Source organism: Pan troglodytes, chromosome 17 (genome assembly GCF_028858775.2).
Source record: "Pan troglodytes isolate AG18354 chromosome 17, NHGRI_mPanTro3-v2.0_pri, whole genome shotgun sequence".
NCBI classification, from domain to species: domain Eukaryota; kingdom Metazoa; phylum Chordata; class Mammalia; order Primates; family Hominidae; genus Pan; species Pan troglodytes.
The window spans coordinates 25,436,691-25,461,280 of record NC_072415.2 but is presented as its reverse complement, the minus strand read 5'-3'; the positions used below and the strand labels follow the sequence as shown (position 1 = coordinate 25,461,280).

The 24,590-nt window shown below is 37.1% G+C and overlaps 1 protein-coding gene across 50 annotated transcripts in view; it reads right to left on the bottom strand.

Annotated features, from left to right (window-relative positions):
• The window catches only part of EPB41L3 (erythrocyte membrane protein band 4.1 like 3), a 236,951-nt gene that overhangs the window by 44,225 nt on the left and 168,136 nt on the right, over positions 1-24,590 (bottom strand). For all 50 annotated transcript variants that reach the window (XM_016933355.4, XM_016933356.4, XM_063795989.1 and 47 more), the window contains 3 exons: positions 8,242-8,346; positions 6,940-6,982; positions 1,450-1,525 (listed from right to left, as the gene is read on the bottom strand). In XM_016933355.4, coding sequence (XP_016788844.4) covers positions 1,450-1,525; positions 6,940-6,982; positions 8,242-8,346 — 224 coding nt within the window. The remainder of the gene's footprint in view (positions 1-1,449; positions 1,526-6,939; positions 6,983-8,241; positions 8,347-24,590) is intronic.

Sequence of the window (24,590 nt, the reverse complement as noted above, 5' to 3'; positions counted from 1 at the left end):
GGAGACGGGGTTTCACCGTGTTAGCCAGGATGGTCTCAATCTCCTGACCTCATGATCCACCTGCCTCGGCCTCCCAAAGTGGTGGGATTACAGGCGTGCGCCACCGTGCCTGGCCCACCATGAACTACATTTTCAAATCCAGGTATATGTGGGCTCTATAACCACAAATTAGCCAAAATAAAACAGTTCTTCAATAGCAACTAAAAACTATCTTTAAATAAGAAATTATAACTTTTCTCTGATTTATTGCAAATATAAAAAATCCTCTGGAACTAATTTTTACCCTTCTCTTAATATGTCTGGTGAAATTATTTTTAACTGTAGCAAGTGATTGAAGTTGTTTTGAGTAATTTCCCTTTTCTGTAAAGCCCTCCAAAAAGAATGCAAAGCTCACACAGAAAATTCTGCATACACTGCACAAAATTGCTTTGACTGGTCATAAACTTACTACCGAGCTGAGCAAGAGAGTAGGGGTTTTAAGGTGAATGGAGAGAAGCCTAGAAGGTCAGAGCACACCAGAACAATGAACTGAGTGTCTGTGTCTCCTCCCCTCCAAATCCATATGTTCGAATCCTACCCTCAAGGTGATGGAATCACAAGGTGGGGGTCTCTGGGAAGTGATTAGGGTGGAGCCCTCATGAATGGGATTAGTGCCCTTATAAGAAAGGCTGGAGAGAGAGAGACCCCCTCACCCTTTCACCACATGAGGACACAGTAAGAAGTCAGCATCCTGCAACCCGGAAGCAGATCCTCACCAGGACCTGACCTGTGGGCACCCTGATCTCAAACTTCTAGTCTCCAGAATGGTGAGAAATAAGTTTCTATTGTTTATCAATCAACCACCCACTTTATAGTATTTTGTTACAGCAGCCCAGACTAAGACATCCAGTACAGCTTTATAATGAGATCCCCTTTCACACTCAAAGCTGTTACCAAACTGAAATATTTTAATGTTTTGATTTCTTTCTTAATATCTTCTTTCTAGAAAACAAATTAATCATTTTCCTTGTATATACAGGACATAGACATTAAACACTTAAATTTATGTGTGTGTGTATGTGTTGGTTATATAAAAAGCACAAGCATCCAAGGACATTTTTACTCTAAGTATTAAAGCAGAAAAACTAAGAGCTGCTATATCATACAAGGCTGAATTCCATCCAATTTGACTATGGTAGGTGGATGACAGTATCTCAGTTCTGCATGTTTTCCCACCAGGGTCAAGCAGAGGGAATATCAGCCTGGCACCAAAGATTCAACAGTGAAAAGATAGGATTTGGCAAATCTTCTCATCAGATGTTTGCTCTTGTTCATTTGCGCCTTTTGTTTGCCATTTGAGCGTGGATGATTGTAAGGCTACCAGATGTAAGCACGCTCCTTTCCGGAGCATTTAAGAGAAGCACAACTCTCCCAATATGCTTGTCTTTTGCATAGCCAACTTTCAAATACCTGGTGATATCTTCAGATAGTTGGGCAGGGTCTGGTGGATAAAATTTCACATTAAATGAAAAGTGCCAAGCACCACCTGCAAGGATGGAAAAAAATTAGAGTAAAACCTTGAGAAATTCTTATGACTCTAATTGATGGCCAGAACTGCCTTAACTCCAAGCATTAACACCCAGGCAACTTTTGACCATTAATGGAAAACTGGGAAACCTTGGTCACATGAAATCTACAGATAAGTCTGAAACCTTGTCTAACTTCTAATCTTCTTCCCAATCAAATCCTTTATTGGTACTTTTAACTAGTATGGAAACTGATCAAACTTCATACCCTTTTCAGAATCAAAGGTAAATAAGCACTTGGAAGAAGGAAAAAACATGAGTGACACGAATAATCTTCAATCAGATAAGTCTGGGAGTGGCTGGATTTATTGCTGCGAATTTCTGGATAGCTCACAGATCAACACTACAATCATAATTCCCATTTTCTTTGTCCTTTCTGCTCTGTTATTACAGGTCATATCCAATTATAATAAATGTCAAGGGACTATTCAACATACGTTTATTTTATGGGAAATGTTTGTTGCAGTGAACAGTGTTCTAGTAAGTGGGCTGCTCTGTGGACTGTTGAAAATTATTTTCTTGCTCAGGGAAATTTTTGATGAAATAGGTACTTGAATGTATTTTCTGCATATTGCCAAATTTTGCACCTGCACCTCCTTAGCCTGAGACTTAGCCGGATCCTCTTTATGCTTTGCAATCTTTATCCTGTGGCCTCTACTCAAGGCCTCTCCAGCACTGAAAAGGGTCAACCAGGAGTCAGCTCACAAGTATCTACTCTCTGTATTATCAACACATATCCTTGAAATATTATGAAGCCTTAACTAAGCTCCACATCTCATTAATACTAACCCTAATTGTATATGGTTTATCAATATAAACATGGAAAATACCCTTTTCTTTTTTTTCCACATTTACTATGTGATCATTACTGTATTCACTCTGTTCTTCCGGCCTTCAAATGCAGTAACTTACCAAAGTCTGGGTATCTCTTCTCTGTGGTGCTGTTTATATTTGTTCCCTCTACCCAAGAGGTACACTAGAGCCTAGGTCCTGCTTGTATTTCGAATGGTTTACTGAAAAATTCCTCCCAGTCCCCCAGGCTTCCACCCTGGAGGTCTTTCACCCATGCCTCACCCAGTGGCCACCGACTTGCCCTTACTCTAGGATTCTGACTTCACAGTCCACCCCTTATGCTTCCAATACTCTCCCAAGACTTCCAAATCTCTCTGTCTCTGCATTAAATGACTTCTGGAAACTCCATTGCTCCATGAGCCCTTCCCAAACATTCAGAAGAAGGTACAGTACTGTATTTCCTAGCTCCTTTCTCTGCACTGTTCTCTTGCATCTGAGGCAATACTTAGCTTCATCAGTTTCTTACATTCTGTCATAAATGGCATAGATCCATCCATGTATTAGTTATAGTTAATTCTTAACACTACCATTGACATCACATTTAAGATTCCACATGGCAGGAACTCTACCTGAGGTGCCCTATAAAGGATTTGGCATAGGACCAGGCATTATTGGGAACTTAGTATCATTTTTAAACCATTCAAAATATATCTGTCAGTCAAATACATTTTCGTAATTGTTTTTCCCACTGTTCTCAAAAAAGTACTTCTGTTTTTCCAAAAATAGTCTGATTTGGTTTTATTTCCTTATTGATTCCTATTCACTTCCTATTAAAATAGATCCCTTCAACGCTTGCCAGTGATAAGGTTCATAATGAGATCTGGCTTTCCACCAAGCAAGTGGAATTAAAACTAATGGATTAGTTATGGGAAATGGATTTATTGCTCTTTTATAATTTTCATTCACTTCAAAGCAGGCCTTGAATCCAATGAATAGTTTAGCAATGTAATTATACAATCTTATAATAAATATCCAAGTTAGACACTAATAAGTAATAAAAAATACAGAAAAGACATTTAATGCAAAAATCCTCATTCTAGGAAAGCAAGTTTCAACCTATAGTGAGCCGAAGAAATACCTGAGGTACTTGTTAAAAATGCCAATTCCCAGGCTCCACCCCAGAGATTTTTATTCCAGAGATTTGGAGTATGGCCTAGGAATCGATGGCTTGAATAAGCTTCCTTATGGTTCTAATAATAAAAATGGGCTTTGGAACCACATTTTGAAAATCACTACTACTACTAAGGAATCTACTTCCCTAAGGTTATAACACACAAAAAATACATCTTTCAGGACAGTATTTTGAAACAATGGGAAAGTGTACAGAACCTATAATACAATCTATACCCCAATCAAGAAAAAAAAGTCCAGTTAAATGGGGCATAACACTGGAAATTAATGAGAGAGGCAGATTAAAGCTCAAATCCATATCCCCATAAAGAATATGACAGAAACAAATCCACTGAGAAGGAAGTGCTTACGCAATAAATAAGTTTGCAACTCTACATCTGCTCAAATGAGGGCCCTAGTTAGAAAGAGGAAATGAAACAGCTTGAACACATTAAAATGAATATTTCTATAATGCTGATGTGGAATTTTAAGTTACAAATTTATGATAAATAGAAAATTATAACACTGATGATAGTTCATTCTTATGAAAAATTTCTAATGTTAGTCTTTTATGCCAGACAAATCTTAAAATTTCTAATACACTGCATTTATATCATAAAAGTGCGATATATGCTCTATGTCATAAAATTACTGTATCATAAACATACTTAAAATCACAAAATATAGTCTATTTAGAAATTTTAAGATCCTGCATGCTTAAAAGATGACTGGAATAAGAATTTTTTTTCATAAGAACTCTTCAGTTTCAAAATTTTGTTTTTTAGAAGCAGGGTCTCACTCTGACACCCAGACTGGACTGCAGTGGCACAATCACAGCTCACTGCAGTCTTGAACTCCTGGGCTCAAGTGATCCAACCCCCTCAGCCTCCCTAGTAGCCAGGACTAACTAACTACAGGCATGTGTCTCTGCGCTCAGCTAATTAAAACAATTTTTAAAAAAAATAGAAACAGGGTCTCATTATGTTGCCTAGGCTGGGCTTGAACTTCTGGCCTCAAGTGGTCCTCCTGTCTTGGCCTCCCAAAGAACTGGGATTACAGGCATGAAGTTTTAGAATTTTCTATATATCATAAATTTGGACTTAAGATATTTGTTAGCTCGGTTTCCATTTTCTTAGAGATCTCATTCTAAAGGAATACTGTGAGCCCACAGCATAAAAAGCATGGAAACATCCTTTTATCATTTATATTTTGGAAGTGGAGATGATGGTACAATAATTACATTAGATAAGGTAATACTTCTCTGCCTTGGTTGAATGTAAAATTTTGTGGCAAGAGGGCATTTTAGTGGATGGGAAACAACAAAGAATACAGGTAAAAATATCGAATTCCATTTTTAAAGAAATTCCAACTTTCCTTATCTCCTTTATCTGCAAGACTGTCAGTTTTCTTTATGGCAAAGTCATATACACTGCCTAATCTGCATGATAAAAAAAATCCTTTAAAACTCTTGTTTTGATTGTCTTGTCCCTTTAGCTTTCTTCTCTTTGAAAGGATGGTAGAAGACACTATAAATGGGAAGTTAAAGAAAAAATGAATCCTATTAATAATAAAAAAGAAAATTAGTTTTATACAGCCTTTCCTGTCATGGTATTATGACTTATCCTTGAACATTTTATATATTTTCAAAGTACTTTGCAATTATTAATCAGCTCAGTATTCCATTAATTAGATGAATAAGAGAACTTTATGCACACAAAATGTTATGATATATATTCAGCATGTCTATTTTAGTAACTCTTTAATACTCCTTAGAAAAATATCTTAATTTTTTTCTTAGGATTCCTCAGAACAAAAAATAAGTAGTGTTTTCACCTATTTATCACAACTACAGCTATCCCTGGTTTCCATCTCAATTAACTGTTTCTATTAACCTAATTTGTTATCAAGTTTCTGGTTAGTGGATACATCAAATTTCCCTCAAACATACGGTAAAGATGTCTTAATTGTATAAATAATCACCCGACTTTCTTATATCTAGAAGTATGGTTATACTTTTGTCTTTCTGGGATATTATCTAGTATTGAACCATTTCCAAACTGCTCACTAGTGATTATGTTTTATTAGTACTTGGGGTATTATTTTGATAGCTCACAACTTTCAAAGGCACTGAGAAGTATTTGCTTGCTCTTTTAATAGTAAACTGTTGAAAAGTTTTACTTATTGAAATGGGAATGATGTTCTTATTAATAAACTGCTCTTAAATGTGTTCTTTAACTAGAATTAGTTGTTTGGAAGAATTTAGACTTTACTGACAAAAATATGAATAAAAACGTAGTTATTTTAAATTAGTATCCATGTTTGCGGCAAAAGTAAGAGCTATAGTAAAGGGTAAAAAAATTTTAAAAACTCCTTCTTCTCAACCCCGACATTGGATGATACTGCTGGAGTAATTACTATTAAAACCTTCCTGCCTTCCAAGAGTTTTCCATGCATCTATACAGACATAATTTTTTAAAAACGTGATTATGCTATAGATAATATTTTGCAAACTGATTTTCACTAAAGAGAGCTAAGATGTATTTATATGGCTCTTCCATGATTGACTTAATAATTTCTTTATACATGGATAATTAAGGTGCTTCTAGTTTTCTGCTACTGTAAATAGTAATATAATGAAACTTCATTTGCTATACAAATGCACATTTTCCTCGTTAATAGATATGCTGAATAAATTTCCACAAGTGAAATTAAGGGTCAAAGAGTAAGTACAGCTTAAATTTTAATATTGACAATTGCCCTCTGAAATGATTGAACCAACTTATTCTACCAATTGAGTAAATAAGTGCTATAGTTTATTATTAAACCCTAATTCTTTGTTAATCTGAATAGGTGAAAAATGTGTCATTTTAATTTGCATTTAATCATTAGTAAAATTTAGCAACTGTTTAGGACTTATTAGCTACTTGTATTTTAAATTTGTGACTTGCTCATGCAATTGTTTGGTCCATTAAAATACGTATTTTTCAAATTGCCTTCAGGGGACCAGGAAAAGAGGTTGTTACCAGACAGTAAACTTCAGTTTGACTTGTTATTCCTTTTCAAAGCTATGAAATGATTATGACTTTCATCTGGCCTTTCATACTTTTGTGACTGTTGGAACATTAATAATTCAGTTTGGAAGTTTTAAATGGTTAATTGCCAATTCTAACATCAGTTGATTAAATCATATACTTGACATCCATTCACAGGCAGAGAAACAGGCCAAGCATCACGGTCCTTTAACTCCAAGTTGTGACAACTACAAAATGAATACTATTGGAATTGCCAGATCAAATTTGAGATAAGAAAAGCTTGTATTCACACTAGCCACTTAGGTATGGGCTACCAATTCAGACAACTTGCTCTCTGAAAACCTTCACATTTCCACAAAAAATAATCCAAAAGAACTTACTTCGAACCTGTTTTTTTATTTCCTTAGCAGGGTCCAACCAATTCTGAAAAGGAAATGACATTTTGAATTTGAATCAGAGGAGAATAAAAATGACTTAATGTTGATTAGGTACAGACTCTCCCTAAATGCAGTGTGGAGTTAGTGGTCATGGGAAGGCTTCCCTTACTGTGGTCCTTCCCCCACATCTGGTGCCCCTCTGCCAAGCCCTCCAAGGGCCCAGGCACTGGTCTAATGAGAAAATGCACATGTATGCAGTTTGGGCCTGACAAAAGTCTTTTTCTTTTATAACCATTGCCTTCAGGGATTCAAGCTAGCACAGAAAAAGAGGGGAAAAGACAGAAGAGTCTATGTTCAGACAAGTTACTAGGATAAATTAAAAATATATGTAACTGGATACACTGATGTCCTAGCCATTCAGTTCCACATTAGAGACTTCTGCAATAAAAGATCCTTAGGCATCTACCTAGGAAGCTTCCCTAACAAATCAATAGTTGCCTGTGATTTCCAATTTTCCTCATTGGTAAAATCAGATGTTTAATAATGAAGTGAGGCATTGTCTGGAGAATTCAGGAGGTATTAAGGATGATTTATGGCACAACACCAAAATGAGTAACAACTATGAGCAAAATTTCTGACTCAGCTTCCAGTGTCAATGCAATGGAAACGATTTCCTTTTCTGTATTTCTCAGGTAGTTGTGTGGATTAAGGAGATACAGCCCTGAACAGAGTCTACAGAGGTATTGCATTAAACATAAAACATCTACTAAACATATTAGACAAGTGTCAGGTCAGCACACAATCCCCCTCATATTCTGATTCAGAAACATTATGAAAGCATAAAAAGATGAATGAAAAATAGGACAGCAGCAATGGTGACCGGCCCTGACAGTTTATGGGTTATAATCATAATATCGTCATAGAATTTTGGGATATGAGCATGATTTTTACATAAATATCAATTGATTTTCATTGGTTCAAATAATCTACTGAAATACATTACTCCCCCCAACCCCACCCCGGCAAAAGGAACCACATAAAATGCTTTCCAGGAACCACAAATACTTCAAGTATGAAAAACAAGGCTTCATTTACTGTTACTAGAATATTCAAGATTAAAGGAAGCTGTCAGTGATTTCCTTCATCAAGGAATAGATGATTAACAGCATTTACAGACTCAAAGTAGAAAGTGTGGGAGAATGAAGGGAGGTGGAGAAAGTGATCCACCCATTCAGTTTCAGTTCACTTTCTGGCAGTAATGAGCAGTTCAAGCCATCTTATTTTGCATTGCTTTTGATCACTCACCTTCTGGTTTTCAGCATCTCGATACGTAAGCCCAAAGTAGTCTTTCTCTAGCAAGTTCAAGTGTTCACACACTTTATCAAACAGCACTTGTCCTCTGGAGCGTTTCTACAGAAAACAGAATAGCAAAGCAAGTCAATACAACACAAAGAAAGTTCTCCCAAGTATCAGAGATAAAACCAGGTAATATTTAAAACATTGCTTGGTGTAACTTTAGGGAGTGACCAACAGTGTGATCACATTGCCATCTCCTGTTTAAGTGCAAAAAAGGCTAAAAAACAGCAGGGGAGGGCGAAGGCTTCAACCTACAAAAGCCCACCCCACAAATAAACAAAAGCAAAGTATCAACAGCGCTACTTAGTATGTACAGGTGACCAGTGGGTGATTTCTAAATGGAAGCAACTGGGGAAAATAATGTGATGCTTGGAAGCCTAAATATGTGAAACATAAAAATTCTGACAGTGAAAGAGTACATAACAAACCAACAAAAGCCATAATGCAGAGTGCCCTAACTCAATTATCTAGATCAGGAGTCCTCAGCCCCTGGGCCATGGACGGTTACTGGTCCATGGTCTGTTAGGAAGAGGGCTGCACAGCAAGAGGTGGGTGGCAGGCGAGCAAGTATTGCCAACCTGAGCTCCGCCTCCTGTCAGATCAGTGGCAGAATTTGACTCTCATAGGAGTTCGAACCCTATTGTGAACTGTGCGTGCAAAGGATCTAGGTTGCGCGCTCCTTATGAGAATCTAATGCCTGATGATGTGAGGTGGATCAGTTTCATCCCAAAACCATCCTCCACCCCAGTCCATAGAAAAAAAATGGTCTTCCATGAAACTGGTCCCTGGTGCCAAAAAGGTTGGGGACTGCAGCTCTATGAGATAAACTTCTGAGCCTGAGAAGAATTAACCCTGCTCCTTGTCTTAGGCAGACTCTCACTTAAAACCTTCTATCCCAAATCCTTACTTAGAAATTCTAAGGACCACTTTCTAAAATCCATTAAACAAATTTCATTATTTTTGTTTTGTTTTTCTTTTGTCACAAATTTCAGTTTATACAGAGTTTTTCTCTTAACTTTTTTAGAGCAAATCCTTATTAAACATAACAAAATATTCAGTTTAAAGAATACTTGAGTTATCATATATAAATACAAAATAGGGATATATGAGTTATATTTCTGACCATCAAGCCAGCATCTGGAGAAAAAGATAGTCATTTGGAAAAAAAAATTCATCAGCTTAATTTATTGTGACGTATCATTTTTTCACCTAATCCTTCCAAGGCCTTTAAACATAGTCATGAAGTCTGTGACGAATTAACTGGCAACAAATAAACTAAATGAGTTTTTTGTTTGTGCGCTACTAACATTTTACATCTAATACATTAAGCATATTTGTCTTTAAGAGTTAATGTAATACCAATGAGAAATATGAAAATTGATCAACTATGTCTATGCCAAAATAATAAGCATTCAAAAGACCTGTGAGTCGTGTGTTGTGTTATAGTGCAGCTGTAATTATGCTGAAAGCAATAACGCAGTCCCCTCAAGCATGACTATTTAGGAGAAAAGGCAAATTTATGGTAGAAAAGTAAGGCCTAAATCATAGCTAGCTAAATAATCGATGATGTATTTGGAAAAAACAGTTCCATAAAGTATTATGAAAATAAATTGCTTGTTAGCAAAACTACATAATAACATTGCTCATCGGCTATGAATAAATATTTCGACAATGAAGCGCCTGCTTGCTGGTTTAAATCATTTATTTATAAATAACAGCATATTATTTCTGAATGATATTTATAAATAACAGCATATTATTTCTGAATAATATTTATAAATAACAGCATATTATTTCTGAATAAGCCTCCACAAATTATGAAGTTTTCACAAAAATTGGTTATTCTGATGCTTCTATTGGTATGATCTCTAGTTCACAGATAAGAACAGAGGTTCAAAGCAGTTGGATGAGAGAGGCAGACTTATGTGATGACCTGGGAAGTAGCTTTAGAATCAAGTAAACCTGTGCTTGAATCTTCAGGATGTCCCTTGCAGCTATGTAAAATGGGTATGACACTACTTACTTCTTTGGAATGGATGACATTAAAATCAAATAATGTATTCAAATGTGGCCTAGTGGTGGCATATATTAAGCATTCCATAGATGTCAGCTATTATTATAGCCTGGTGGCTGACAAACAGTAGAATAACTAATGTAGAACAGATTATTATGCGTGTTTTCTATAGGAGCACATATCCAACTCCTGGTGGTGCCAATAAGCAGCTTTATAATTAACATGTCCCACTCTTTAGATATTAGATGCCTGCTTACTACCTAATTGCTTTAGATAGACTACTTTTTTTTTTTTTTTTTTTTTTTTACCTACATACACACAACGTAGAAAAATACATATCAGTGTCTGGCCAAATACTTTCTCTATGTGTAAACAAAAACCAAAACAAATGCAAATACAAAAACTTTTCTCTACAAGGCTTCACTGGACCCTATGCCTCCTACATTTTCTGACCCAAGAGACCACAGCCATTTCTCAAAGGAGGAATCGTTTCTGAATATGCTGCAGGCGCCCTGGTTAGAGTTTCAATTCGCCACTTTCTGGCTGCTGTGTTCTTTCCTTTGCCTAACAAGAGGCATGGGTTAGCTCAAACACAGACTGTTAATGCTACCTGGCTCTCACTTTTCTGGTTCCTCGCAATTTGATTTCTATTAATGAGTCCCATCCTTCTCTTAAATGACCAGATCTTTTCTTACTGAATATTTTAAACATATTTTAAACACTGGTTTTAAAGACAATAACATACTAGTCCACACTGAAGTTTTTTTTTTCTAATCCTTAGAGCTAAGACCAGTTGTCTGGTATCAGCTGTAGATGGTTATATCATGGGATGGAAGCAATGAAATTCTTACCTGCTAAATATCAGCATGGCCACCAGCCAGCTGGATGACTATGGAAAAGGCTTTTAAGTTATTCGGGCCTCCATTTTCTCATCCTTGAGTGGGGATGTAAGATTCTACCGAGCAAGATGTTTATGGGCTTGAGGCTCTAACTGGGCTTCCCTTTGCAAACCACTAATGGATTGAGGCACTCTCTCCCATTGCACCCAGATTGGGCATCAGCATCCTTCTACACGTCATGATGAGAAAGATGCTGCCAATGGATGGAGGTGGGACATGACATGAAACTTATTTTCCAGCCCTGGACTGGATCCCTTCTCTCCCAACTCTAAAAATGTCTTGATTCTTCTAACCCAGATGATTTTTTTTCTAGCATATTATTCAACTTTTCAAGTCAACTAATTTTACTTATTGATATCTGCATGTGCCTGCAGGTAATCATGTTTACCATATATGACTAAATCTCAACAATCAATCAGACTGGAAATTTTGGAGAAATTATGTTTATTATGGTTCCAAAAGACATGTTGTTCTTTAAGTGATCAAATCTAGGTATCTTACTATCATTGGGTGTGGTTACATGCTATACTATGAGTCAAGAACTGAGTATATTTTTAAAAAAAATGGATAGAGGTATTCTAAATGAATGAATAATTACCTAATCAGAAAAGACTGATATTTTAGTCTTACAATTATTTATGAGTGGTTATTTCTGACTCAAAAGCATTCAGTTTGTGTATACTATTCAGTATGATATCATCCCCAAAATGTGATTTTACTTTCCTAGAGTAACAAACCAATGGTGGCTTGCCCTCTTCTTAAAATTTCCCCTGACAAATTGCATTTCTGTTTCTGATAGAGTAAATGGACATACTGAGTCCAACAATCAGGAAAGTTTTAAATGAAATGTCCTAAAAATGGCATATCTCCAAGCAACTTAAACAAGTTTCATGACTTTTTACATTTTTTCTTTAATTAAAAAATTTTCTAAATTGATTCTTGAAATTGTTAGGTGTTAGGAGATGTTTGTCAAAAGAGAACTTAAAGAGAATGAAAAGGGAAGCCAGAGACTGGCTGAAAATATTTGCAAAACACGTATCTGATAAAGAACTGGTACCCAAGATATACAAAGAACTCTTAAAACACAGTAAGAAAACAATCCAATTTAAAAATGGGCAAAATATCTGAACTTACACCTTACCAAAGATATACAGATAGCAAATAAGCATATGAAAAGATGTTCCACATCAAACATCATTAGAGAACTGCAAATTAAAACAACAGTGAGATACCTCCAAACGTATGTTATAATGGCTAAAATCCAGAACAATAAAAACACCAAGTGCTGGTGATGATGTGGAGCAACAGAAACTCTTATTCATTGCTGACAAGAATGCAAAATGGTAGAGCCACTCAAGACAGTTTGGCAGTTTCTTACAAAACTAAACCTACTCTTGCAGTATTCAACAATCATGCTCCTTGGTATCTACCTAAATGAGTTGAAAACGTATGTCCACTCAAAAACTTGCACACAAATGTTTATAACAGTTTTATTCATAATTGCCAAAACTTGAAGCAACCAAGAAGTTCTTCTTTATGTGAACGAAGACACAAACTGTGGTGCATCCAGATAACGGAATAATGTTCATTGATAAAAGAAAAAATGAGCTATCAAGATATGAAAGAACCTTAAATGCATACTGCTAGTTCACTGAAAGAAGTTCATCTGAAAAGGATGCATACTGTATGATTCCAACTACATCAGTCTCCCATTGTCCATGGGATTTTACGTTCCAAGGCCCCTAATGGATGCTTAAAACCACAGATAGTAGTGAATGCTACATATTCTGTTTCTTCCTATACATATATACTTATGATAAAGTTTAATTTATAAAGTAGGCACAGTAAGAGATTAACAATAACTGATAGTAAGATAGAATAATTACAAAATATACTGTAATAAAAGTTATGTGAGTGTAGTCTCTATCTCTCCCTCAAAACATCTTATTGTACTGAACTCACCTGTTTTCAGACTGTGACTGTGGGTAAGTGAAACCGTGGAAAACAGAATGGGGAAGTGAGACTGCAGGAAATGGGGGGGACTACTGTACATATCATCCTGGAAAAGGCAAAACTAAGGGAAAAAGGCAAAACTAAAGGCAAAAAGACCAATGGTTGCTAAGGGTTTGGGGGTGGGGAGGGATGAATAGGTGGCTAACAGGGGATGTGGGGGACAGTGAAACAGTCCGTTATCTGTATGATCATGAAATGGTGAACGCATGACATTATGTATTTGTCAAAACCCCCAGGATGAACAGCACAAAGAACAAACTGTAATGTAAACTATGGACCTTAGTCAACAATAATGTGTCAATATTGGCTCATCAGTTGTAACAAATGTGCCACACTAATGCAAAATGTTAAAAATAGGGGATCCTTCCTGTAAGAAATAGCAAAAAATAAAAATAGAGAAACTGGGGGGGTGAGGGGAAGAGTGTGAGGGGGTATATAGGAACTCTATGCTTTCTGCTCAAGTTTTTCTATAAACCTAAAACTGCTCCAAAAGCATACATCTACTAACTAAAAAGAGAAAGACAAAAATACATTCTTAGTTTAAATTGTTAATAAAATAATTAAAAAGGTTAGTAAAAAAAAAAGGTTAACCTCCAAATGATTTTACTTTTATCATGAGTAAATACAAACTTAAAATTTTCATTGAATCGACATTTTAGAAAATTCAAAACTTAACCTGATAATTCTCCACTTATCTTGGTTTTCCCCTTGAAATTAACTTGCCTAAGAAACTATGTCATTTGCCTGTGGAGTTCTTTCAGTGTAGATTCTGCTGTTTGCATCTTTATGGTGTAATTTACCAGCTCTCCCAGTCTCCTGAATCGCCCCTGAAGTGGGAGTTACATCTAGAAGCTTCGTCAGGTTCCGGTTTGTTTTCCATAAATGATACTTCATTAGGAAGCACAACGTGACTGCCTGATTTTTTTTTTTACATGTGTGACATTAGCAGTCACTGATGACCACTGTCCTGTATCATTCATTCCAGACTGCAAAATGGTGATATTCTAATCCGAATCATTCCTTCTTCATTTATTAACTGGAGCATGTTTATAAAGAGGTATTTCCTTTTGTCAAAACTATTTGTTTACCCAGTGACACAGTTTAATTATGAAAATGAAGATAAATGCTTGTTTCTCTCCCTTTATCCATTTTCAAGATGATGAGTTGGCTCCCTAGCATCACCCAAAGTCACTAATTAGATCTTTTGGCTTCATACTATCATGATGAACTCACTGAGTTAAACAGTTCTGATGTGTTTCAATCCATCTCAGGCATTACCCATAATGATGCTCTCAATGTCCCACATGTTCTGCTTTGCCTGTTAAGTCCTCTCATCCTTCAAGGGGTTTCCCCAGTGCCAACTCTCTGAAGCATTTCCTGTCTTCCCAGACAAATGTGATTTCTCTCTCCTTTGGACTTTGTGGCACTTTATGGCAGCACTTTCTATATTCTGCCTTACATCCCAGCCGTGTCTCTGGGCACTCACTTCATATCCCTGACAGTAAAGACATTTGCAATGGCATTGGGCCTCCTGCATGTCATCTTTCACAGGGCCTCTTACTTTGTCAAATGCCATTAAGAGATTAAAACAGTAACTTGATGAAACTTTACAAAAGTATTTTTCTCACTAGCAAGCCGTAAGCAATGACACCGAAGCAATGTTTTAAACTAGTGGTTTTCAACAGTGGATCCTGGGGGCACTTAAACATGTCAGTGTCCAGGCCCCTATCTCAGGTCAATTAAATTGGAATTTCTGAAGTTGGGCCAAGGCATCTGCTTTTTGTTTTGCTTTGACAGAGTCTCACTCTGTTGCCCAGGCTGGAGTCCAGTGGCGTGATCTCGGCTCACTGCAACCTCTGCCTCCCGGGTCCAAGTGATTCTCCTGCTTCAGCCTCCCAAGTAGCTGGGATTACAGCTGCCCGCCACCACGTCTAGCTAATTTTTGTATTTTTAGTAGAGACATGGTTTTGATACTTTTAGTAGAGACATGGTCACTCAAACTCCCTGACCTCAAGTGATCCATCCACCTCGGCCTCCCAAAGTGCTGAGATACAGGCATGAGCCACCATGCCTGGCTGACATCTGCATTTTTTAAATATACCCAGGTAATGCATGCTGGTATGTTGGTATGGCTGAACAGTCACTTTAAATTAAAATATGTTTGCAACTTATAAATTTTTAAATATGAGGACTCTAAAAATATTTTACTTTTTTGGGAGGAAGTATGTAGCTTTTTCAGATTTAGTCTAGGCCAATATTCATAGTTGCATTATAGTAAAATTGGTTTACACAGACACATGTGCCTAAAATCCTTTTTTTTTTTTTTTTTAGAGGCAGGGTCTCACTCTGTCACCCTGGAGTGCAGTGGTGCAATCACAGCTCACTGCAGCCTTGACCTCCTGGGCTCAAGCAATCCTCCCACCCCAGTCTCCCAGTTAGCACATAAGCATGTAGCATCATTTCCGGCAAATATTATAAAAATTCTTCTGTAGAGATGGGGTCTTTCTATGCTGCCCCAGGCTTAAAATCTGAAGACATTCATTCCAACACATTTTCTTGAAAAATAAAAGTTCTCAGGAAATGATAAACTGGCCAAATGCTAAAATAAAATGACACAAATGAGAAATAATAAACCACTAAACTCTCGAAAGAAACGCAAAAACACTAACTTCCATTTAAAGCTATGAATACAATATAAGAAAACCAGAAATGTTTAAAAATTTGTTGTGTGTGTGTGTGTTTTTAAAAAACAGAGACAGTTTCCCTTTGTATAGTTAAAATACACTTTTACTCAAGATCCTGTCACATTACTAAAGAATGACCCTTAGTAGGTTAATAAATGTCTTGATCTCTTTTCTAATAGAGCAGGAGCATTCACATCTTCCCTAGCAGGTGACTGGGGTGACTGACAGGTACAAACACCTGGCACTGAGGCCAGGGAGGACAGCTCTCCTTGGCACAGCTTTCTCCAAAATGGGCATTGCCTCCATTCCTGAATCCCTATAAATCATCTCTTAGTCTGTGCCCAAGACAATGAGTGCAAAAGCAGGAAGACACAAATTGCGCCAAGTCTCAGCACTGGACTACAATAAAATGTGTTTGGGTTTTTTTCTTCAGTCTTACAAAGCTATGAATCAGCCTGAGTGAAGCCCTCTTCTGGCACAGCTGAAATTAGAGAAATCTGTCAAGTCAAAAACCGTCTTTTAGCCTTGGAAGACAGGGTACAGTTATCTATCTGAAGCTGTACAATCATGAAGAGAATGAGGAGAGCAAGTTGTTTTGCATGAGAACTGGAGCTAAGCAGCAGTCCCTGCTGCTCAGGAAGGAATGGGGTTCCTGCATCAGAAGGTGTGTGCGTTGGCAAGGCTCTTCAGGATGCATGCATGCATTTCTTTAGACAATAACGTTGAAAAATGAAAATAAAAAAGCCTCCTGCCTATGCTGGCTTAGGCTCAAACCCACTCATGTTAATACATGAAAATATGGAGAGCTACGATATTGAAAATTTCCAGCAAAACTGATGCTTCTGTATCCTTATTTGAGGGGTTGTCTACACCGTAAGTACTTCATTCTCTCCATCACCTATCTTCCTCAAATAGACCCCTGATTTTCTCTTGGAAGTTATATTTCTTCATGAGTATAGTATTTTGTGAACTCCTATTTCTGCTCCCTGAGGATGGAAAACTGCTTGTCCTTTTTACTGCCCTGGTACAGTGTCCTGAACACAGCAGGCATTCGATCTATGTGTCTAAGAAGTGCTACTGACAAGAATTTCAAGAAAGAATTTCTTCTCACATTATTTTGGACGAATCTAACAAAATGTCATCTTTTTCCCCCCATGCTTCCTGCCCTAATTGCATTTTTCCTCACTGAATGCCTTTTCATTTTCCTCACATTTAAAGGTCACTTGAACTTGTCTTTATTTCTAAATGACTGCACTACCATTTACCTCAACGATGGAGACTCTAAAGAGTTCGGCAAACTCTCTGGGCCACAGCTTGAGCCCAAATCAGACACCTGGACTCTGTGTAAGTCACCTTTCCTGGGCTTCCTTTTTTTCTAACGAATTCTTGATAGAAAAATACTCTATAACATTGCCTTGAAATTTAAGCGGAGAGTGTGTTTTTTTTTGTTTTCTTGTTTTTTTTAAATCCATACTTGGAAAATGCCAAAGCGCCGTGGTCAAACCCAGGAACAAAAGATGATGGTGTCTGGTCTGGGTCAACAGAGTCCATAAAGCCTTAGAAAGAGCTGGAGCTGGGAAGCCCTAAGAAGAAAGACAAGGCACCAGCTATCCTATGTGCATCTCCTGCCTTTTTGGGCTGTCTCAAGTGTACATGCAATGCCACGTTTATTAAGCATGGAAAGTCCATTATCCACATCACTACTGCCAGAATCCATTCTCAAGAGGCAGGACTTAATGGGATCTTTCAGGCTATGTACTAATCCCAAATGTGGTCCAGGCAGCATATTCATAGACGGCTGACATGAGAGGCAGAGATCACATTTCTTCTCTCTAGATGGCACATATATTGTCAGTCCTTTCTTTAAATTCATGAACAATCAGCTCTTCAGAAAACCATGAGGGTAACTACTTTCAAACATTCATCAGTCAATCAATAATTGTTCTATCACATTCTCATTTAATCAAGTTAGCAATAATGATCTGGAGCCTTCTGTTAGGAATATGAAACTATTTCCTGGTCTTGGTAAATTTATAAACAAAATAGTGAACATGTGTGTTTAATTTCCAGGTCTAAACTATCTAGAGATGAGAATTCATCTGGCATTATTTAAACACCTTTAAGTTGGATATTCCTACCCACTGAAAGTTTGTCTTCCCATTATTCAAGTGCAGTATATTAGACAGTCCCAAGGCTAGACTCTGGTTCTACAACTAATCAGCTCTGTAATGTTAGACAAGTTATTTAAACCTCTCTGAGCTTCATTGTTTTCATTATAAAATGGAAATAATACTGGTACTTATGCAAAGGATTGTTGTATTAAGATAAAACACTGGAAAGCACATTGCCTAACTCATGGGAAGCATCAACAATAAATGCAGGTGATTATTATTAGGCCTTTTTCATAAGGAGCCTGATAAATTTAAGGTTTCTAATGCTGAATTTGGAATAGAGACTGATGTACTATTAAAATCCTATTTATTCTACAATGAAATCATAGAAAACAAATCATACCATTACTCTTACGAAAAACAAATCCCTTCTCTTTATATAGGTAAAACTGGGAAATTATTCAAAAATAGTATTGATATTAGTAAACTGAGTCTACATTCAATTTTTCTTTTCAAACACACACTCACAGAACAGTTTTAAATACATATTGGGTATACTGGCACATTTTGGTATTATGCATCGTAAGCCATATAGCAAATGTCCAAACTAGATTGGGCTGTTCACATGCAGTAGAGTTGACCTATGTTTTGACTTAGATTCAGTGCACAAACACTTCAAGTACATACATGACAAAAGTACCTCCCTACATATTAAGCCCATCTACCTTTCTTTAAAGGCGCTTTTTTTTTTTTAATTGGTTCCTGCCTTCATTTGTTGTAATTTCAGTCTCTACCTGAAACCAGACTTTTGCACTCAGAGATGTGCACTGTGGTAGATGATGGCTTTCCAGTGAAGCATGCTTCTTCTTGGCTAGCAAAAACATTGGGCTTGATTTTTTGCAAAGAGTTTCACATCACACATACGAGATGTTGGCAGCAAACTGTCAGACAACATTTCCTGCTGTTAATCTGCTAAGGATTCAGGTCACTAAGCCAATGCATGCAAAATGAACGCAGAAAAGGAAGTCTAAGAAGGAGGAATGTTTGAAACAGACACATACTTAAACTTGAATCACGTAAAATGATCATATTAGCTAATTCTGAATGACGTGAAACTTTGAGAATTTTCCTGTGAGAGGAAGTACTTAACTTCTTTTGTAAGAATTCTCAAAAAAACCCCTAAACAAACAAAACTTGAATTGTGATTTATAATTCATTTGGTCAAATGAAGAGCTATATGCAATTCAAATATAGACAATAAAAACACCACTTTCAGTAATATGAATTTAATGAGTATGAATTTGTAGCACTGTCACTTTTCAATTCTATAAGACACTGATAATCAAAAAACATGAGAATAATATTGTCATTGCTTTAAAAAAGTATGTACTAAGTGAATCTGTGTCCTTTCCTGTCCATCAACTGTTTAAGCCTATATTAGTAGGGCAAGGCTGAGAATAAATAGAAAGAGAAAGAATATCAAGGTATTACATAAACCACCAGCATATTTAAAGATGTAATGATATATCATTTCACCAGTTAAATATAAGTGTTTAAATTAAAATGATCTTATAATCCATGTAAGACCTGTAATGAAATGTAAATAAGTGGTTAAAAAAACAGGACATGCTCACACTGTAAATGATGCTTAGTTCAGTCTTGTCTGCACTTGAGCATATCATATTTTAGATGAGTATTTAAAGTCCAGTAGATAGGGGAAGAAAAAACCTTCTCAATCATCAAATATTTTGATTCTGTATACTTTTTGGTTTTTGTTTCTGATACATGTAATACCCTGTTTGAGCCACTGAGGGGTATAGTTGGGTCTACACATCAAAGGTCAGTATTGTTTTCTAACACTCCTCTATCAGGGCATCCTGGCTTAATACTGCGTGAACCCACAATCCCGAAAAGCCAGTGCTAATCCTCTTTGCCCAGCCGTTTCCACTCCTGTGACAGGGGTAAGGAGGAAGCTGCTGAACCCTGCTAAGAAGATGGGAGGCCTGGTCTAATTCGAGAACCAGACACGGCAGGCCCTGTCTTCTGGGCTCAGCACAGTGAGAAGCTGGAGCAGCAGGGAGGCGCGCTCACTGCAGGGATCCCATGGCTCAGCAACCTGCAGGGAATGGTAGTCACTGCTCCTTCCCGAATCTCAGATGACTATTTCTTTAAGTTTTGTGGTTACAATCTGTAAAACATATGAGTAGCATTTGCAAATGGTAGTAAATAACAATCACATAAAAATTGAAACCATAAGGCAAACCGCACTCTCAAAATGGCTTCAAGATAGGTACAGCCTTTTCCCGTAAGCAGCAACTCTACCGTTCTTTTATCTGTAGGAAAATCGCAAACATTCTATTCAAGCAAAAGTAAAAGATTCCATACATGTTTAGACTGCACTGCTTTTTCTCTGCTTGTGATAAAGCAATTGTCTTTCCTGGAGCTTATCTGCTCTCGGGGCTGAACTTGAGTAAGGTTCAGGACTGAGGGGCTCGGGAAGCTCTGCTCCCCTGCTTTTTTGGAAGTCTTGCTGATCCTATAAACCAGTTCTCCTTGCTTTCATATGGTGGAACAAGTGATCTCGGATGGCACAGTAGGCAGTGAAGTGAAAATTTAGGGAGGTCATCCCTGAGACTGTATCACTTATTTGAACTTGTTTTTACCATTGAAAAAGAAAAAAAACACACACACACAGATCTCAGGGAGAAGAAAGCTATATGACAACATCATGGTTTAGCTATCAGATTCAGTAGTGAGAGATGCTTCTGGTACACAGACAGCAAAAGCCTAACTGTGGAAAGACCCTGCAGGGGCCTCCCAGGCTTGCCTGCCTCTGTGGCTTCCCTGCTACCTCACCTCGCTCCCTGTCAGCCTCTCCTGCAAAGAGGAGACTGTACACACACCTCCACGCCCTGAAGCCTTCTACCCATTCATCCTTCTCTCCACCACTCAAGCACCCCTTCCTCAGGATTCCACCCCTGAACTGCAGGACTAGGTTAAATCTCAGGGAAGCTGTTTTTATAGCTCCTGCGTTGCCACTGTCGGGGGGCACTTTTATTTTTGTTTGTATTAGAATTTGAGTTGTGGTCGGGGTAGCCTACCTGTAAGCTATATCCACTCACCACTGTATTCTTACAGTGCCGGGCATCGAGCAGAAACATTTTTTTAAAAATATCAAAGAAAATCAAGCTAAATAAATGCATCTGGGGTTCATTTCCTGCTTTAAGACTCTTGAACAACTGCTCTAATCTTTGAAATCTGTTCATGACCAATTTATTTATATTTCTCTACCATGCAGGTATAATCTTCTCTGGCTAGAACTACTGTGTTGAATTTTTACCCCCATTTTTGTAAAAAGAGAATACTTTATTCCTACAAATGAAAAACCTGTTTTTTAATGTTCCACCTCAAACGTCATATAAAGGTTAACTTCCCGATAAACTTCTCAAATTCTCCCCAAGGAGTAAGTGGTCTTAAACTGTGGTTTTACTCTATTACTTTGATTTGATACACATTTTATCTTTCACAATATAGAAAAATACATGATGGATCTTGGTTTCTAAGGCGAGGTCTTGGCTAAACTGTATTAGGCCACTCGAATCGCCCAGTTATCAACACACCTGGATCTGGACACCATCTGATTAGTGGGTGTGATCATCTGATGAATGCAGACAGCAGTTCTGGGCATGGTATGGGGATGTGTCTTGGATTCCCTTCTTAAATTCAAACTCCTGGATAACTAGGAAAAATATTCTCTCGCCCTATCTAACTATAGAAAAAAACACATGAATAACAGTTTGGAGCATTAACTATTAAATATGTAATTGGTCTTGTACCTAAAAAGACTGTTCTAAAACTGAAATTGATATTTTTGTAGCAGTCACCATATTTAGCGGACTAACAGTTAATAATCCTATAAAGGAAATGAACTAATTGACATAACTGGGCACGTATTTTGCTTTGAGGTTATCTTGAAGACTAGAGAAAAAATTACATTGCTCAAGCTTAAATGTCCTATGAGTGCTTTAAAATTTTCATGGGTTAAAATTATTGAAGTCATGCTCTATAAAGTACAGTTTTGGGATCTTGAGTATGCCTTTGTCTCTAAAATGGCCTAGATCCAAATTTTTGAGGTATATTTTAACCTCAGGCACTTCCATGAACCACATCCTTGCAGGAGGGTGATATTCTCTTTGTGAATATGTTCTAGTCAAGCCCTCACCTCTCATGAGAAGATGCCCATCATCTCTAGTTCTGATATTTTAAAATACAGCTCTGAGTTCAGGCATGGTAGAGCATGCCTTTAGTCCCAACGACTCAAGCGGCTGAGGAAAGAGGATTGCCTGGTCCCAGGAATTGGAGTACAGCTTGGGCAACAAAGTAAGACCCCATTTTGAAAAGAAACCAACAAATATATAGCTCTGAAATATTGCCTAGATATTGTAACCATCTGGATCCCATTCATTGGCTTCTAGTAGGAAGCCAATTAATTTGTGTATTGAGAGCCTAATGTCCATTGGTCTCTTTTTTTTTTTTGAAGGCCTTATCAGATTTATTATGAATTATTAATTTTTGACTTTTGCTTTTTGTTTAAGTTTTCTAACTGAGTGTTGGGCATATCCATAACTTAACTATAACCTTGGTAGCTGTTTTAGATCTTTTTGAGGATAAAAAGAGAAAATAAATGTATTTTTAAATCTTTCATTAATTAAAATGAAAATTTCTGGTTATATAAAGGAAGTTCTTAATCTGTATTTATTGAATGAGAATGTTTTAAGCTGCAATCCTCTTACGGAAATAAATTCAGAAATTATATATTCCTGGGATATTCTGATTTCTCTTCTGCTAATAATATCAGTGTGTAACAGACATACATATGCATTTGATTATACATGATGCACATATCAAATGAATGCAATCAAAATGTATCCTTTTTTTCTAAAATAAACTACCTATTATCATAGAATCATAAGGAAGGAAAGACTGCAGACTATACAAAATTATCTCTAGAAGATGACTTTCGAATTTCTCTTTTATTTTTAAACTTTTATTTTAGAGTTGGGGCACATGTGCAGATGTGTTATATTGGGATATTGCATGATGCTGAGGTTTGGGGTACAGTTGATCTTGTTGCCCAGGCAGTGAGCATAGTATCCAATAGGTCATTTTCAGTCCTTTCCCTGCTCCTCTCTCCCTCATTTTGGAGTTTCCAGTGTCTATTGTCCCTATTTTTGTGTCCATGTATACCCAGTGTTTAGCTCCTACTTATAAATGAGATTGTGCAGCATTTGGTTTTCTGTTCCTACATTAGTTTGCTGAGGATAATCACTGGCTGCTTTTCTCTGCTGACTGGATCAGTGGGTTCATGGCTGCTACACATGAGTGGCCTCTCATTTGGGTTCTCTCAGTAATAATCCTTCAGGGAGATGTCTGGGAAACAGCACACTGCAGGCCCATCCCATCTTCTGTGATACTCCCACCATCTAAACTTGTTAGGGAAGGAACTAGGAAGTCCATTTTGGCCCCATGTCCATGCCATATTCTCCAGTTTTATCCATACCAAAACTCCTGTGTCTAAAAAATGTGATATATATACACATAGATATGTATTTGTACGTGTGTGTATGTGGATGTGTTATGTGTACTAAACATCACAACAAGTTGCATCTCGCATACATAATGAGGAGCATAATCTCAAACTGATGAATCATTACTTAATGGTTATTAAAGGTTTGCTTGAGAGGAAGAACAATCAGTGAGATGTTTCTGATGGCTGTTCATAGTCCACTCCTTGAATAAGCTATCAGAGAGCTGCAGTAGAGAGTTTAATCTTAAACTGGCTCTGGAATAAACTCACTTCTTTTCACCTACCAAGTTGTTTTTGTGGCATGGACACCGGGTTGAGGCTTCCTCCTCTGTGCCTGTTAGAGATCTCAGAACATGCATTTTGTGGATTAGCCTCATGCTTGGCTTCCTACTCTCATTTTCTCTTGGTCCGCTTTCTACATATTTATTTTCTCTTTGTTATATTGGGTGCATTTATGTAAAACAGCCTAAGTCCTTGCTAGAACATGGTGGGGTTTAAATAATAGAAACCCCAAGTTAAAGTAAAATTCACTTTTGAAATATTACATTTCCAGTTTTGGTGGTGGTGTTTTATTTTTTTCCCCCCTATCATGAGGAATTTGCAATCATCATACTATTAAAGAAAGTTTTGTAAGTCGTGACGTCTGGGCAGTATTTTTTCTAAAGGAATAACTGGAGACATTAACTGGAGCATTTTGCTTGGGGTAATCATTTAAAACCATTCATGTGTTTTACAAGCTCAGTCTAATGGCATTTCCCTAAGGAATGTGGTGCCTCTTTAGTGACTTTATTTGCTGTCACCATGGCATTCCATAAAAAATAACAAGTCTCTGTATTCCTTCCAGTTTTCCAAACACCATAACAAGAACCAATTCCTTATGCTGCCTGTGCGTCTGCAAACCATCACTTATGTCTATAAGCAGCAGCAGGGAAAATGAGGTGCATTCCTAAGTGCAAATATGACTTAGAATTTTCTTGTGTGCTTATTAGA